At 38.6% G+C, this 16,214-nt stretch overlaps 2 protein-coding genes across 3 annotated transcripts in view; one reads left to right on the top strand and one right to left on the bottom strand.

Moving 5' to 3' along the window:
* Window positions 1-321: 321 nt before the first annotated feature.
* On the top strand, window positions 322-7,711 carry sec22a (SEC22 homolog A, vesicle trafficking protein). The gene is made up of 7 exons (XM_057336950.1): window positions 322-467; window positions 980-1,184; window positions 3,348-3,511; window positions 3,709-3,888; window positions 5,436-5,554; window positions 5,953-6,018; window positions 6,412-7,711. The coding sequence occupies exons 2-7, from the start codon at window positions 1,003-1,005 to the stop codon at window positions 6,610-6,612; spliced, it is 912 nt and encodes a 303-aa protein (XP_057192933.1). The 5' UTR covers window positions 322-467; window positions 980-1,002; the 3' UTR covers window positions 6,613-7,711.
* Window positions 7,712-10,050: 2,339 nt separating this feature from the next.
* The window catches only part of adcy5 (adenylate cyclase 5), a 62,517-nt gene continuing 56,353 nt past the window's right edge, over window positions 10,051-16,214 (bottom strand). For both annotated transcript variants that reach the window (XM_057335707.1, XM_057335708.1), the window contains exons 16-21: window positions 14,919-14,939; window positions 14,569-14,701; window positions 14,113-14,376; window positions 12,796-13,000; window positions 12,383-12,507; window positions 10,051-12,254 (exon numbers count right to left, since the gene is read on the bottom strand). In XM_057335707.1, the coding sequence (XP_057191690.1) occupies window positions 12,126-12,254; window positions 12,383-12,507; window positions 12,796-13,000; window positions 14,113-14,376; window positions 14,569-14,701; window positions 14,919-14,939 (877 nt within the window). In that variant the 3' untranslated portion in view covers window positions 10,051-12,125. The remainder of the gene's footprint in view (window positions 12,255-12,382; window positions 12,508-12,795; window positions 13,001-14,112; window positions 14,377-14,568; window positions 14,702-14,918; window positions 14,940-16,214) is intronic.

Below are 16,214 nucleotides of genomic sequence, written 5' to 3'. Positions count from 1 at the left end.
ATCATGTAGAAATCATTTTAATTAATTTGACAGGTGTGCTAGTGCAACTTGTTGTCATAGCAACGTGGTACTCTCTGTTTCCTTTTCTGCCAGTATGTCCTACGAAGGACGTCTCGTTTAATTCTAAATTGAGAATCCTCCCTATACCGCATCCTTTAGAGGATGATACCTATGGAGGACACAAGGACACAGCCTTACGAAACGAGACACAGCTATTGGCTTCTGCGCAGTAAACCCATAATCCATTTCCGAAAGTTACGTCACACAGACCACCTCAGAGCCGAACAACAGCGAAACTCAACCGAAATCATCCGAAGACTGGACGAACTGAGCCGAAGTTGTGTCGAACGTTAGCGAAACCATGATGAGACCTGCGGGAAGAGCTCATCGACAATAACAGTATATTAACAATATAACACGAAAAGGAGGATGATGTCTTAATGTTTTAAAGGAACTGTTGTCAGTAGGTATGTAAATTACATCCGAAAGTGAGGATGCATGCAGCAATAGTCCTACAAACAAAGCTAACTTAACTGCTTTGCTATAGCAAAATCTGTCCACTCCACGTAATTACAGTGCTCATAAACGCAATGTGTGCTTTTATTCATTTTAATTTAAAAGAGTCAAATAAACCTGTATAACTAGGTTCTGTTTTTAATCTGAGCATGAGACCTTCAACCGATCTGATAGCTAGCAGCTGTCAACAAACGTGCTAATGTTGTTAGCTTAGCTTTACCAGGAGAATATCATCAGTTCATCACTCTGTATGGAGTCGAATGTAATAGAATTTATTTTAGTTTCTGACTTTTAAGTACACTTTAAATCGAAAGGGCTGTCCAAGTTTTCCACAATGTTGTATACAATAATGCATCGTCTTATCCAGTTCGTTTATATTTATTCTGTTGCTATATCATATACGATATTCTGTTGTAGTTGTATTATATGTGCTGTAAGTCAAATGTTTGTCTTCTTTCTTCAGGTGTCCACTGTGTTTAGTGTAAAATGTCTGTTGTCCTGTTTGCGTCTGTGGTGAGAGTGAGGGATGGTCTGCCTCTTTCTGCCTCCACGGACCATGAACAGGATAAAGGACTTCAGGAGACTAAGAAAAATCTTAAGGCTCTCTCCAAAAAGCTCAGCCAGTTTCCTGACCGCTGCTCGCTCAGATCTGGCGTGTACAATATCAAGTGAGTAATGTAGTGTGACCATCCGTGCCAATTTTCCCGGACATGTCCTGGCCAGGATTTCGGGTCACGTTTCTCCACCGCATACGTCACTGAGGTTCTCAGTTGTTAGTTTAAAAACAATCTCTTAAGACGTATAATCATTGCAGTTTCATTCTTACCTTGAAATATAACGGTTGCTTTTCTGAAACAAACCCTCAAATAATAAACCTCGATGAGGATGCACCCGAACTCCTGGCCAGGACTTGTCTGGGAAAATTGGCACGTATGACCACCCTGAAGTAATAGGATAGTAGTATGGGGACATATGGATGCACCACGCAGTGCCTTCAGTCTAAAAGATGAAAATGTTTTTTTTGTAATCTACTAAACTTTCCTGAATGTACTCTTACTTTTCTTAAAGGCAATTTGACATATTTAGTATGACGTGTAGTTGTCCTGATTTCATTTTGCAGGTTTACTGTGTTCCAACAAAGTCAGGGAATGACCAAATTTATATGTGTGTTTAAAGATCGGGTAACACACGCAGTTTCTGCCAATCTCATATTAATCTTGAGTACCTATAGAGTAGTATTGCATACGTCGTATCTTCGAAGAGTATTTAGTTTGATCACATTTTTAAAGAGAGATACAGCTGTACGATTATTTCCGGAAAAAGACGAGCTGTTGGAGGCAGGCAGGGGGACGGAACTACAGCACGAGCACACAATACATCATCGAATTAATCCCTTCGTGTTTTGTGCATTATGCACGTACACGCCGAATGCCAACAAAACACAGACATATGACCTAGTTTGACTTACCGCGTGCAGTTCATGTCCGGCATCTTTTAGCACTGGGACCGCGCCATCTATCAGTTTCAAACGATCTCCAAATCCAGCGTTATATCCACCGTGAACAAACAAACACACAACTTCTCTCACTATTGCAAGAGTAACAAGCTGCAGGCCCACAGCGCAGCCAATCTTGATAAGCGGGTCTTCCTATCGCTCATTGTTTGGCACGTGGGCGGGCTATTTCTTTCGCCTTGCCGTGGCCTTGCTTTTCCTGGAGAATTGCCCAATAAAAAGAGTAGGATCCCTGTTACGAAACAGGGGATCCGATAGAAAAAACTTTCTGGAACAAGTTGGAGTACTGGGGGAGTGTATCAAGCACAGAAATACTACATCATACGTCCAACTTGGTTTTTAACAAGTTGACCATGTTAAGCATGAGAAGCCAGCACGTTCAACAGTGTAAAGAAGTCAGAATGCTTGAAATGGCATGTTAAGAGCTAAAACAACCGAATCAGACATTGTGAACTCAAAGTTAATAAAAATCTCGAACGAGCGTTAAAATCCCGTTAACATTTACTCACCTTCACACCAATTCAAAACCATAGTATTTTTTTCTGTGAAACACAGGGAGACTTTACCGTTTGCTCATTTCCATTCAACACACAATATTTGTACGAAAAACAGAATGAGATTTAGGGCTTTCACAAATGCCCTCAGTCACAGCTTTCAAATCTCATTAGTGTTTGTTTATGTTTAAATATTGGTGTCAAATATTGGTTCTCTATTGGTTGTGTGTCATGTGGCCAATTACGACACATCATACGAGTTTGGAATTACATGACGGTGAGTAAATTATGACAGAGCTTTTACTTGAGTCAAAACATCAAACAAAAACCAAGCTGGCAACATGTCTGATGAAAAATGTGAAGTTCCCTTTGATTGAGGCCTAATTTAGATTCATTGCATTGGAGGACACGGGGGACCATTTCCAGACGGCTGCTATTCATCACTGCAAACTTCACAAGTAGGCAGACATGAGTCAGCTCTCTCTCTAGAGTGTGACGTAGTGGATTGTTTCATCTCCAAACAGGCGTTAACATGGAGAGACACAATGACAATGATGTTACATTTCTATAAGCTGAAACAGAGTACAAAGAAAAGCAAAGTCTGTTCAAAGAGAGTTCAGTGAACATACAGATCCAAAGAATAAGTGTAAAACAAAGCGATTTTGTGACTCTGTCCTAAGTGAAAATAGTCCTGTTCTCATCTCTAAGGTCTGAATTCATCAGACTTGAATTCGGTTGCAATAGGTGCTAAAAATCACTGTCAATCAGTATTATGTTGATAAAAGGATACTTTTTAAAATAGTAAATTGTGTTGCTTTCTATAGTTTCACAAGCTCTCTTGGAGTGGGGTACCTGATGGTTTGCACAGAAAACTATCCTAATGTCTTGGCCTTCAGCTTCTTGGATGAACTTCAGCGGGAGTTCATTGTTACATATGACAAAAAGAGGATCAACAGCGCTTTGAGACCGTTCTCTTTCATCGAGTTTGGTGAGTTTATAGGATAGACAGCCTCAATCACACTCACTGTCATCATGATCTCTTCAAATCATCACTTGATCTGTGAACATCTGAAAAAAACAGAAATGCCAGAATCTCTTGCAATCAGAATGATTCGTTTTTTTTTTAAACAGGCCGTGTCGTGATTGAAGCATTTACTCAGTGTGCTGTTTCTATGGTTTTCACAGATAATTTCATACGAAAAACCAAGCAACGTTACAACAGCCCACGTTCCCTCTCCACAAAGATTAACCTGGCCGACATGCAAACTGAGATCAAGCTACGGCCTCCCTATCAGCTGTCCGCAGAGGACATTGGATCAATCAACGGCTTCTCACAAGACAAGCAGTCTAAATATAAAGGCATAGGTAAGGAACACTGTCTGTGTCCAAGCGTTTATGTCTCATTTTGTTCAAAGGTTTGAACATGATCATTTAAGTTCTTTTCCTTGCTAGACTCTACCCACGTTTCTTATGGAAGTGGTTAACCTAATTTTCCTGACTTGCAACACATCCCAACCTTAGTACCTGTCTATCTATACATTTTATCAGACATGGTCTCTTCGTAATAAAGATGAAAACGTTTGGTTGTTAAACACATTTTTGTTGATCTTGTAAGCATTGCCTAAGACTTTGATTTCCACAGTTGCACTGTAATGGATTTGTTGATCAATATGCTTTTGAGTCCCCTTAATCTAAAAAAAGATTCAAATTCATCCTACGTCGTTGTGCCTTGGACCTAAACCTCAGATCATGTGGCTTAATGATGAGAGGTTTGCTTTTACTTTCCTAAGTGATCAGACCTATTTTTTTTACGGGGTGGGTGATAAAAAAGGCAAATTATGGACTTAAATGAAAGAGGGACCTGAGCAAAGGTGGACAGTGGAGAAGATTGTTAACTCTCAAGTACATTTCCAAGTATCTGTACTTTATCAGTGTTTTACTTTGGAAACATGTTACTTGACTACATTATAGACGGTTTCATCAGACACACGCGCCTGACCCGAAGCTAACCTCTGTGTGTTTGTTGATCGATTTGGCTAGTGGCTAATAATATATATATTTTTAAATTTAATCCATTTATATTCATATTCATTTATATCAACATTTTATTATATAATAATTGTATTAAATTAACAATTTGTTAAATGGGTCATAGGGCTGGGCAATGTGTTTGAAAAAAATGATCGGTAATCGACTTTTAAAAGAGTGTGCACCAATTCATGGTTTGAAGTCTGTTTTGATGCTAAGCCACATGCTACTAACTAGCCACGAAATACAAAATAATTGTTTATTTAGTTTCACCAATTTTCTGTTTGTCTAATTGTATTTGTGTTATATTGGCCTCTTATTGGCCACAGTGCTTTTTTATTATTGTATCAGCTATTAAAAACCCATATCAGTCGATCACTATTATAAAGCATATTTCATACTTTTTACTTCACTACATTATATCATAATCACTTGTCTTTTTACATTACATAAAAAATCTAGGTTCATTAAAAATCTATTTTTTTACTCAATATTTAAGCATTATTCCAAATATATTTCTCTGTGTTCATCAGAAGATAGACATTTATACAGATTTGGAACAACTCGAGGTAAGTAAATGATGACAGACTTTTCATTTTTGGTTGAACTATCTCTTTAATTGGAATGCACAATAAAAAAAACATGATTTTTTATTTTTTTTGAACGGAGTTATCTAATTTTGGAACACAACTCTTCATTTTTAAAATACTTCACTACTGTCCACCTCTTGTCCTGAGTCATATCTAGAGACCGGAATGTCATAGAGACTTGTGGGTGGGCTCTTACTGTAACTTGGGCAAGTAGCAGCGACACAGAACATGACAGCATCATATTATAAAAAACAGGCACTTCACATTGTTTAATTGTGTTTTCCTTTTAAACAGGTCCTATTCATATGCTGGAGCCCGTAACGCTGGCGGGTATCGTCACCTGCGTCTTAAGCGTCCTGTGCGGAGCTCTCAATTTACTGAGGGGAGTCCACGCAATCGAAAGCGTATTACAGGTCAACTAAATCATGCACTAATAATAATTCTAATTCTTGCTGTACCCAACACATCACTTTATGTTGGACTTTATGGATGAATTATTTATTGATTATTTAACATATTGGACCAAACATTACTTTTAAAAGTAAATACGCCATTGTAATGTAATCAATTATGTCTAATGCGTAGCAGCCGTACTCATGAATAATTTTGTCAGGCAGTGCACTTAGATGTAATGTGTTTTCCTCTTCCATAAATAAAATTGTTTTTGCATTGCTTTGTATATTGCACTGATAAGTGAACCATCACATCTTGACACTATGTAATTTATCCGGTTTAGCGCAGGGCTTCCTGTTGTAATTTGTTCCCTCCTTAACGCAGCATCCTGTCTTCCCTCTTTTTGCTTCATCTGCAGAACGAAGATGAAGATTTTAATTACGTAATTGCTTTCTTTCTGGGGACTGCGGCATGTTTGTATCAGGTAAGTGACGGCGGTCGGACTGTAAGTTATTGTCGATCTGCCAGGTTTCATTTCCTCTGCTCTCCATCTCTGTCTGACCGTCCAATGCTAATACATCACACAATTCTCACTGTCGTGTAAAAGCGAAATCTGAAGAATTGAAAGCGCGTTGCCCTGCCAGCCGATATTGTTGATGCTTTTTATTAGTGATACTTGCTAAGGCAAGCATCAATGTTACTATTGATTTTGACTTGATATCGACTGTAACCATGCATATAGGATATAGGGTGAAGAGTTTCTCAATTGAGTCTCAATTCAGGCAGCTTGTGGAGAAAAAGTGAAAACCCAGAAGCCAGAATACACCAAGCCACTTTTTCTACTAAACCACTTTTTCTCTTGTGTTTCTCTCTCTAGTGTTACCTGTTTGCCTTCTACTCGGTGTGGAGGAACATCAAGTCATTCCTGTCCTTCGCTATGATCTGCCTGTGTAACATGTATCTGTATGAACTTCGTAACATGTGGCAGATCCTCTTCCATGTGACAGTGGGAGCGTTCATTACACTGCAGATCCACCTGAGACAACCGCAGGGGAAAGCTCCGGACTACAACGTTTGACACCTATGAACTAAGACTACAGAACTCTCATCTGAAACTGTCACTTCGCCAATCTTAAAGAAAAAGAGCTCATTCACAGAATGAGTTTGCACAGGTTTTGCATTTCAGTCTTGCGTTTCTGTTTTCTGAGTTTTCACATCCAGTTCAGGTCAACGGTAAAGAAATGACTATAAACGGTTCTGAAGCTTGCAAAAATAGTTTCATGTTTGAAATATTTAAACAAAATTAATATACATTATTTTGATGGTAAAGAGTTTGTTTTATTTGGCATCAGAAAAAAAATAAAATTCTGTTAACATTTAAGTCATGCAGGTATATGAGTGAGTAAGTGATAACAGAATTCTTTTTCTCACTGGGCGAGCTGTTTTCCTATTTATTATTGTAGACCATTTGTACACATTTTATCATTGTTTTTATTATGAATGTTGAAGCCAGCTTATATGCAAGGTGTTTTTAAGACTGCCTACACGAAACATAATACTGCACAGTACATACACCTGCACAAACCCAGGTACTGGCGGTTTTATGTCATAGACTTTTACATGTACGCCTAATTTCAGAGTCACAGTCTTTTCGATGTCATTAGTCAAATGTCTTCGCCCTGAAAGCATATTCAGATGTGTTATTTATCACGCATGTCCTTGCTGCCTGCAGGTGTGTTTCCTGCAAATGAATGCTGTGGGTTTTGAGGGAAATAGAATCACACTTTTGCCCCAAAGCCGCAGCTAGAGTGTATGCTGCCTTTATTAATGTGTCTGTTTTCTGCCCATGTGGTACAGAATTCTGCAAGTGTGTAAATGGAGATGTTTTTATTCTGTTTCTGTTCACCTGGCTGGTTTTGTTTTCATAATGCCAATGACATGTTGTACAGTTGATTGACAGTTTAAGGGCCAGCATGCTTTTAAAGACCTTAGAAGCGGTCACTTTTTCTCCGAATGGTTCATCTTTGCATTTTAAAGAGAACATCCAACTTTGATCATAAGATCCTTCACTCTTGAGCAGTTAGTTAAGGTTAGGTGTAACTGGGCCAGTGTGTTTGTATTCAACACTGAAGCTCTGTTACAAAACCATCAGTAAAATTCTTAAATTTGTATAAATATACAGTCTCTTGTCTTTATTTGCCTGAACCAGAAGAGACTGCAGACATGTATGGTGGTTTTGTAAAAACTTTGAGACTTGAGTATAAAGTCATATTGCACTATACTTCTTGTTCAAAACTGTCTTAAAGGTGATGTGTGTAATATTTAGGAGGATCTATGGACATTTGACTACTAAACCAGGTGAAGACATCGAGAGCTTAGCCAAGATCTATTGCTACGTTAAAGTCCCCGTGAACCAGAAGTTGCGGTCGTTTTTACTTCCGTATTTTGACGCATTTCAGGGTGAAAGGGAATTTCTAATGTGAAAAATAGTGGGCGTGGCTTTCGCCTTTCTCTGCGATTTGATTGTATGTATAAAACAGCTGTTGCTTTTTGAAATGAAACCGGCAGTATACTGACAGTCGAATGGGAGGAGTTAACGGATGCTCCGCCCAAGCCGTCTAACATACGTCATTTAAAATGAATAGTCATTACAGGAAGGAAATGCATTTTCGGATTTTAATTTAAGATTATAAGGGGAACACGAATTTTAAAAAGAGAATGACCTACATTGATAAACTATTTACAATAAACTTTGCAATATTTCATTATATGAATCCGCTTTGTGTGGTCCAGTGTCTCGCGCAGCTTTGCCACGCAGATTTAACCCTGGTGAGCTAGAAAGATGCGGATGCGAACTACATTAATATTTGTGATATAAATATTTAAATGTAATGCTCTAGGTAACAGAAGAAAGTCCAGTCTATAATCTGCCCTGTACGGTTTGTGGACGGTTGTTTAATGTGAGCAATGAAACATACTTTCTGTACAGCAGCGGAGGACTATTTATTCGGAACCGAGGGACAACCGAAGACGTCGCTTACTGACCTTTGATTTGCCAGTCAGCGGAAGGGGGCGTTTCATACCGCCCACATGTGAGAAACTAGTTTTCAAGTTGTTTATTCGTTTTTTAAACGTTAAATTGAAAACGAAAAAAAGCCGAATTCTCGTTTTTCCGGTTTTTTTTTGATGAACGAAAAACGAAAATGGCGCCGTTTTCTCACTCCCGTTTGTTCAAGTTCAAACTGAAAAACAAATGGCCAAAAGATACACGGACCCTCCTAAAATAACATTTTGATATACGTTTATTATTGACGAAAATGCAAACGTCATCAAGCAATGAAATAATTCGGGCACGTTATTGCCACCACCATTGTTAAATCCTAACAGCTGCGATGATGACGGTTATTAGAAGTCATTTGGCCCATAGAATCGCGACTAATGAAACTAATGTTCCAGGTGAGGCAGTGAATGCGAAAATTACAGCTGCCAAAGCCTGTACATTTCCCACATTTCCTTTGTAATTGATGTCATTTTTTCTAAGCTTGTTATGTTCACCTCTGATCTAATTTTATAGTTCCGTACACTACCGTGCACCATTAGGCTGAGAAATGATGTTGAGAGTTTGTCCCTTTGATTTTGATTATCTTGCGTGAGTCGCCTCAGGTTTTTGCAACCCTTTGGTCTGCTGGATCAAACCCAAATCATTTGGCCATTAGGCTGTTTTTAATGTCAATGAGATTCAATTCTCACGCCCAACACAATGGCCTTTTCTTTAATGCGTTATAAACCGCTTCAGTCAGTCAAACTGACCGGATCGGACACACGCAGAGACCGAATTCAAGTGCAATCAGACGTCTTTATCACAAGAGCCATTTCATGGGCACATTTTTGAGATTAAAAAAGGTCAAATTAGCCAGCGGGGAAAGTGTACTGAAATTATGTGAATTATAACATGCTTGGATAGCCAGACAGCCTCTCTGTTGGGTTTCTTTTCTTTGTTCCCACATTGCTTTTAAAGTGACGAAAATGAAATCTCTACAATCAGGGGTACTGTGTAAAGACAGCCGTTCTTTGGTTCAAATAAACAGAAACAGTATAATAATATCGTTATTTGACTCGTTAGCCTATATTATTTTAATATATTTACCGTGCAGCTATTTGCGTAAGAAACCTGAGCAGCACATTAAAATAAACCTGTTATTTTGACTAAAGACGTCAATCCAAGGCGCATTGCTGCCACCCACTGGACATTTATTGCAACGCATCATCTCACCTCGCACAAAAGGGTACATTATAAAGGCAATATAAAGAGTTTGCCGTATAAGAACTGCCTTGCAGTTGTCGTAACACTCGTGTAAAAGCCGTTCGTATGTCAATAGATTTAAATTACCAACAAATTAAATGACTAAAATTATCAACAAAAAAAGAATTCCAGAAAACTGTATAGTAGGCCTTAATAAAAATAATAAAATGATGCCTTGCAACTGCATTCATACTTAAAACTACATGCATACAGTTCAACATTATAGTGGTTTATTTGAATGTAAAAGAAAAACATTGCATTTTGACATGGCAAGTAAGCAAAGACAACCCAAGATCTACAGAATTGGACAATTCTACAACTGGAATAGAAAATGTCAATATTCCACAGAATAAAATATTTGTAATTATTTGAAATCTTGAACCTCCTTCTGTAGTTTGAATGACACAGAGAATTAAAGTAAATCTGACGTATCTTTTCATTTCATCTCGGGACTCGGGAGTTAAAATCCTCTTTTCAATCCCCTTTAAAATGCAACTTTGTCAACAAGACATTTTTAAGTTGATTTCCCCTGAAAAATGTAAACACTCAATATATAACTGTTTATTTGCATCAGCATACAGACCAATGGCATGAATTTGTGACGGGTCACAAGTTTTGTCGTTCTATTTGCAGCTAGTGGCACAGAAATGACACGCCTTTCATTTTTAACTTAAAGTACCGCCTAGCATTCAAGGCCGTATTACATTGTATGAAGACAAGACATAAAAACATTCAATCCGATTTTTATTTGAAAATAAATGGCAAGATAACGGCACTGACCTGACGAAAATATAGACCGAGGTGAATGGACCAAATATAATTTAGTTATGATAGCACACGCTTGAGACAGGCATATGCAGAATATTACAGATCCAGCACATCATATTGTAACCCGAAAGTACTTTGCAATGTTTACAGTGATGAACTAAAATGTAAAAAATGTATATCTCACTTTAAGAAGTATGCATTTGTGTATAAGCGCTCCTTTACATACAAAGGCCTCATTGGAGAAAATGGACATTCATTGGGTCATACCACCAAGAGTGATCTGAGAGGGAAGGGAATGCTGGTCAATCCGCAGTGCAAAAATGGCATATCCCTAGAGAAACAAAACTTGTCCAACGCGAGACTAAAATCAATATTTGCAGATGTGTTTGCCAAGCTTTAACGACTGTGGCTGTTCTGAAACACTCACTTGCCATTTCACCTTCGGCAAATCCATTTTCGACTCGGAATTACATTGTAGCGTACTTCACAGAACACAGAAACCTTTTTTGGAGAAAAGCCAAACGTATTCTTCTTGGTTACAAGGCCAGCTTATTTTCTTCCCCAAATGGATGCTGAGACAAAGGGTGAAAAATCATTTACAGACACCTTCCCCTGTGTTAAAAATATGTAGGTTGTAGCGTTCCACTAGGAGCGTGTGTGTAGCGAGCGCACACATATAGGTGTTTATAGAGATCCTTCTAATATATTAATGTACAAAATATATACTCTAAAATAGTTTTAACAGTTTGGCTTTCAGAATCAAAATATAAAATGTTCAGAATACAAAAACAGCCACAAAAGTGTCCCGTGTCAGTGTAGCAGATTGTTTGTGTGCGGTTGTGCGAGTCTGAATGCAAACGTGTGACACGCCATGAAGCAGTCTAGATCTCGACTCTGAAGAAACCGTAATACTGTCATCTTCAGTTTCCTTACCAGTAACAACCACAGTCGCCGTAGTAAAGTTTGGGTAACCGTAAAGGGTTTGTAGCGCTGCTGTGTCCACCGTAACCATCTACCCATGTGTTAGCTTATTGTGACATCTCTACCTACCTAGATAGTGTTGAACACAACAGGACTGTATGAACAGGACTCTTTACATACACCGATGGATTATATACACATAAAACAGCTGTGTTTTACAGGTATATAGGCTTCAGTGTAGTCGTGCAGTTTTCATTTGGATCCATGCTCAGAAGCCCCGACGCCTTTTGGCAACCGAAGAATGATTTGATAAAATCTGCTTTGTATTCCTTGAGATTCCTGTTTCTTTGGTCTCTGAGGATGATCCATCTTTCCGAGCTGTTCCGTACCTTAAATAAGGGGGGACAAAGCCCTCCGTTAGTCCTACGGGAGGTCTCAATGTGCAAAAGGACTAACGCTAAAACACCAGGTATGGGCTGTTTCTGAACGCATCCTATTCTGATTGGTCCAGCAAGTTGACGCTCAACAGCCTGGCTCAGCCTCTGAAGTCTCTTCATTTGTATCGTCTCAAACATGTTCTGAATATCAGATGCTGAGTGTTAACTGTTGTTGGGTCCTCCGTTCAGGAAATAGGTTGTCATTTCTCCTTTGCCCTTGACTTTAACAACCCCTCTGCACTCCAGTGTGTAGTTGTAGGAGTTGAGAACCTGGTAGAGGTCAGTTGTGACCTAATACAGAAAGACACAATGTGACTTAGTGGATTTTTCATATGTATTATGTGTACATCTCAGTATGCTATATGGTAACAATTATGTTCGTGAAGTATCTATCCAGTACAAACCAGTATGTATCTCACCTGTATTCTTTCAGGTACCCCAGTGCTGTCCATCCTGCTGGCTACGTTCACAGTATTCCCCCATATGTCATATTGCGGTTTACGTGCGCCTATGACACCGGCCACGACGGGGCCCATGTTGAGACCTACAGGAGGACCATTTATGAACCATTATGAGTTCATTTAATTTGTTTGTAAAGCATTTTACAACGTTACGAACACCATTAAAGCACATAAATTTTAAACAAATGAAGCCTCTGGGCATCGCTCGAGACTCTTTAAAAACGAATGAATAAAAAATAACATATTAATGTAATGATCCAATATAAAATGACCCTTATGAAAAACGCATGCCAACATTACGTTGAATTGCATTGGTTTCTTCTGAAATGTCCCATGCAGGGCTGTAGAAGATGGCTAAGCCTGATTCTTACCTATCTTCATTTTGAAGTTATTGAAAGAGTGCTCATTGATGTACTTCATCTGGTCCATGAGGCGCATGGCATAGTCGGCCAGAGCGCGAATGTGTGACCTTCCCGCCTTATCGTAGGTGGAGTCATTAAGCCCAGATGCGGCCATGTATGTGCTGCCGATCGTCTTGATCTTTTCCAGCTGACGGAACTGATCCTCACTAATGATCTGCGAGCAAAATAAACAAAGATGGTGGATTCTATCCAGAGGAGAAAGGGTTTTAAACATCTACGTTTGTAAAAATGCAAACTGTTCGAAAAGTTATGCAAATGCAGGTCACTTGACTGTAATGTTTTTCATAGTGTTTTGATATAAAGGCATATTGTACTGCATGTCTGAATGTTTGAAATACATATGAATATTACACCTTACCTATGTACGTATTCATTTCATTGATTACAAAGCTTTATTTTTATTTATGTTTTTGAAATGGATGCCATGGACCAAATGATGAAGATAAAACCCAGCCAATAAACCCAAAATAGATGCAAAATTCTTATTTCAAAAGCATCTCTGGGTAATACCTCAAGAAGCTTGTTCATAAAATGCCAAGAGTAAAATTTCTTACTTTGAAAATGCAAAAATATAACATCATTTTGATTTATTCTATATGCATAATCCCCACATTATAGCTGTGTCAGTCAGTGTTGGGCAAGTTACTTGGAAAAAGTAATTAATTACTAGTTCCTAATTACATATTCAATAGCGTAGTTAGATTACAGTACAAATTACTCTCTCCAAAAAGTATTTAATTACTTATTACTAATTACTTTCTATATCCTACAGCAACCTTGATTAGTTAAGTGATTCAAGGATTGCCATGAAACGGCTCATATTCATTCAAATAAATAATATAAAACTACATAAAGTAATATTATTAACTGACCAAAGTATTACAAATGTGAGAATTATACATTAAAGCACAGATTTTAAAGTTAGACTTTGAATTTTGATGTCAATTCCACTATTGCACACACATATATTACACAAAGTATTTAGTTTAATTACATCAGTAAGAAGTAACTAATTAAATTACAGAAAAAATTTGAGTAATCCCTTACTTTACTTTTTCAAGGGAAATGTAATTAAATTACAGTAACTCATTACTTAGTAACTAGTTACACCCAACACTGGTGTCAGTCCATAGATTTGACAAGTTTACTATTATTCCAAAATGTGGGAAGAATAAGAAAGTGTCCGTAAACTTCTGAATGGTAGTGTACTTTGTACATCTAGTCTAACTCTATAAAATTCGTAAGTTTCTCGAAGATCCTCTCTACCTCATCGAAATCAGCGATGATCTCGTTGAGTAGTCTCAAGCACTCCACACCTTCGTTGTTGGCCTCCAGTTCTACATAGAACTCTGAAAAGTTGCTAATGGAAGCGAACATGACAGCCACACATTCACACGACTGATAATACAGCTCGTCGTTCCTCCGCTCGCGGGCCAGGAAGTGTGCGGCCACATCTTTGGGCAAGATGTTGTGAAGAAGTCGACGGTTGTAGGCCTGAAGTTCCTCCATCTCCTCTTTCTCCTCCGTGGCCTTTGAAGACAGATGATTAGAATGTCAACACTTGCTGTTGGTGGTGATTTTCATAAGCTCTTTGACAAACTGTACAATGAAATAAGTGCAACAGATAGGCAAGTACAGTAAAATATCTTAATAGAAAATCAAGTTTTAATAGACTTTCAGAAAAGATTAGCATCAGTAAAAACAAACAAAAAACCATCACACCTGTAACTTCCACAGAAAGTCCAGTCTGGCAGTAGACTCCACCTGCTGTGCATGAAGGTAAAGTGCCAATACAAAGACCGTGATGACCACCGGCGTCATGATTTTTAGAGGAACCCGCGTGTCAGTCACACAGCTACAAAATGTCAATGAATCCACATTTAAATGATACAGCATAATGATACGATACATTTCAAATGGCAAAGAACATGATTTGAACCATGTCACAAGAATATCTAGGAACACGCTCATGCACATTTACATAGATATTTTCTAGTATAATGACAGGCATCATTACTGTTACAAACAGATTTATTTCAGCTTAGGGTTTCCATTTGTGGGTTTTATCTTACCTTGTTCCGTTGATGTACTCGCTGTGAACACAAAGACAAAAGCATATGTGTCAGAACACAACAGGCAACACTTTATCTTCACGATGGATTCCATTAAACTGACCTAAACCAAATCAGCGAGTAACCCACTCAAGAGGGCATTCATTAACATGACCGCATAGAGTGATAGGCTACGAGAGCGAAAGAGACTGAGGAAATGAACGAAGATAGAAAGAGATAAAGACAGATACCTACTGAGACAGACTGAAAGGTATAGACAGGTAGAGAGTATAAAAAGGTACAGAAACACAGATATAGAGAGAGCTCAAGAGAGACTGGTAGTGTGAGAGATAAACACATGCAGAAAGACAGGTAGATGGACATACAGGTTAAGAAGCATGCAGATAGACAGGTAGAGAGAAAAAGACATACACTTATAGTCAGATAGACACAGTAAGATAGAAAGATACTGACAGATGGAGAGACACGGACAGGGCAAGACAGGTAGACATAGGAAGCATGAGACAGACAGGCAGCAGAAAAAAGAAGACAGATATAGACATGGGTAGATAGAGACAAATAAACAAGCATAGACAGGTAAAGAGAGACGGACGGGTAAAGAAAGGTAGACACAGGTAGAGAGAGAGGGACAGACAGTTACGAACAGGTAAAAAGATAGACACAGGTGGAGAGATACAGACAGACGGGTAGTGAGACGTATACACGCAGTAGTGAGAGATAAAGACAGACACGGATAGACAAGTAGAGAGAGAAAGACATACAGATACAGTCAGACAGATAGAAAGGTACAGACAGGTAGAGAGACAGGCAAAGAGAGGTAGACACAGATGGCGAGAGACAAAAAGGTAGACAGAAATATAGACAGTAGGTGGAGAGACACATATAGACAGGTAGAGAGAGACAGACAGGTAAAGCGAGACATAGGGAACGAGAGATAAACAGACAAGTACAAACAGAAGAGAGACACAGGTGGAGAGAGAGAGAGAGAGAGAGAGAGACAGAAATATAGACAGTAGGTGGAGAGACACATATAGACAGGTAGAGAGAGACAGACAGGTAAAGCAAGACATAGGGAAAGAGAGATAAACAAACAGAAGATAGACACAGGTGGAGAGAGACAGAAAGGTACAGAGAGAGAGAGAGAGAGAGAGAGAGAGAGAGAGAGACAGAAATATAGACAGTAGGTGGAGAGACACATATAGACAGGTAGAGAGAGACAGACAGGTAAAGCGAGACATAGGGAAAGAGAGATAAACAAACAGAAGATAGACACAGGTGGAGAGAGACAGAAAGGTA

This window comes from Triplophysa rosa, linkage group LG6 (assembly GCF_024868665.1).
Source record: "Triplophysa rosa linkage group LG6, Trosa_1v2, whole genome shotgun sequence".
In the NCBI taxonomy this organism is placed as follows: Eukaryota; Metazoa; Chordata; class Actinopteri; order Cypriniformes; family Nemacheilidae; genus Triplophysa; species Triplophysa rosa.
The sequence above is the reverse complement of the archived record's forward strand: the minus strand, read 5'-3'. Positions and strand labels throughout refer to the sequence as shown.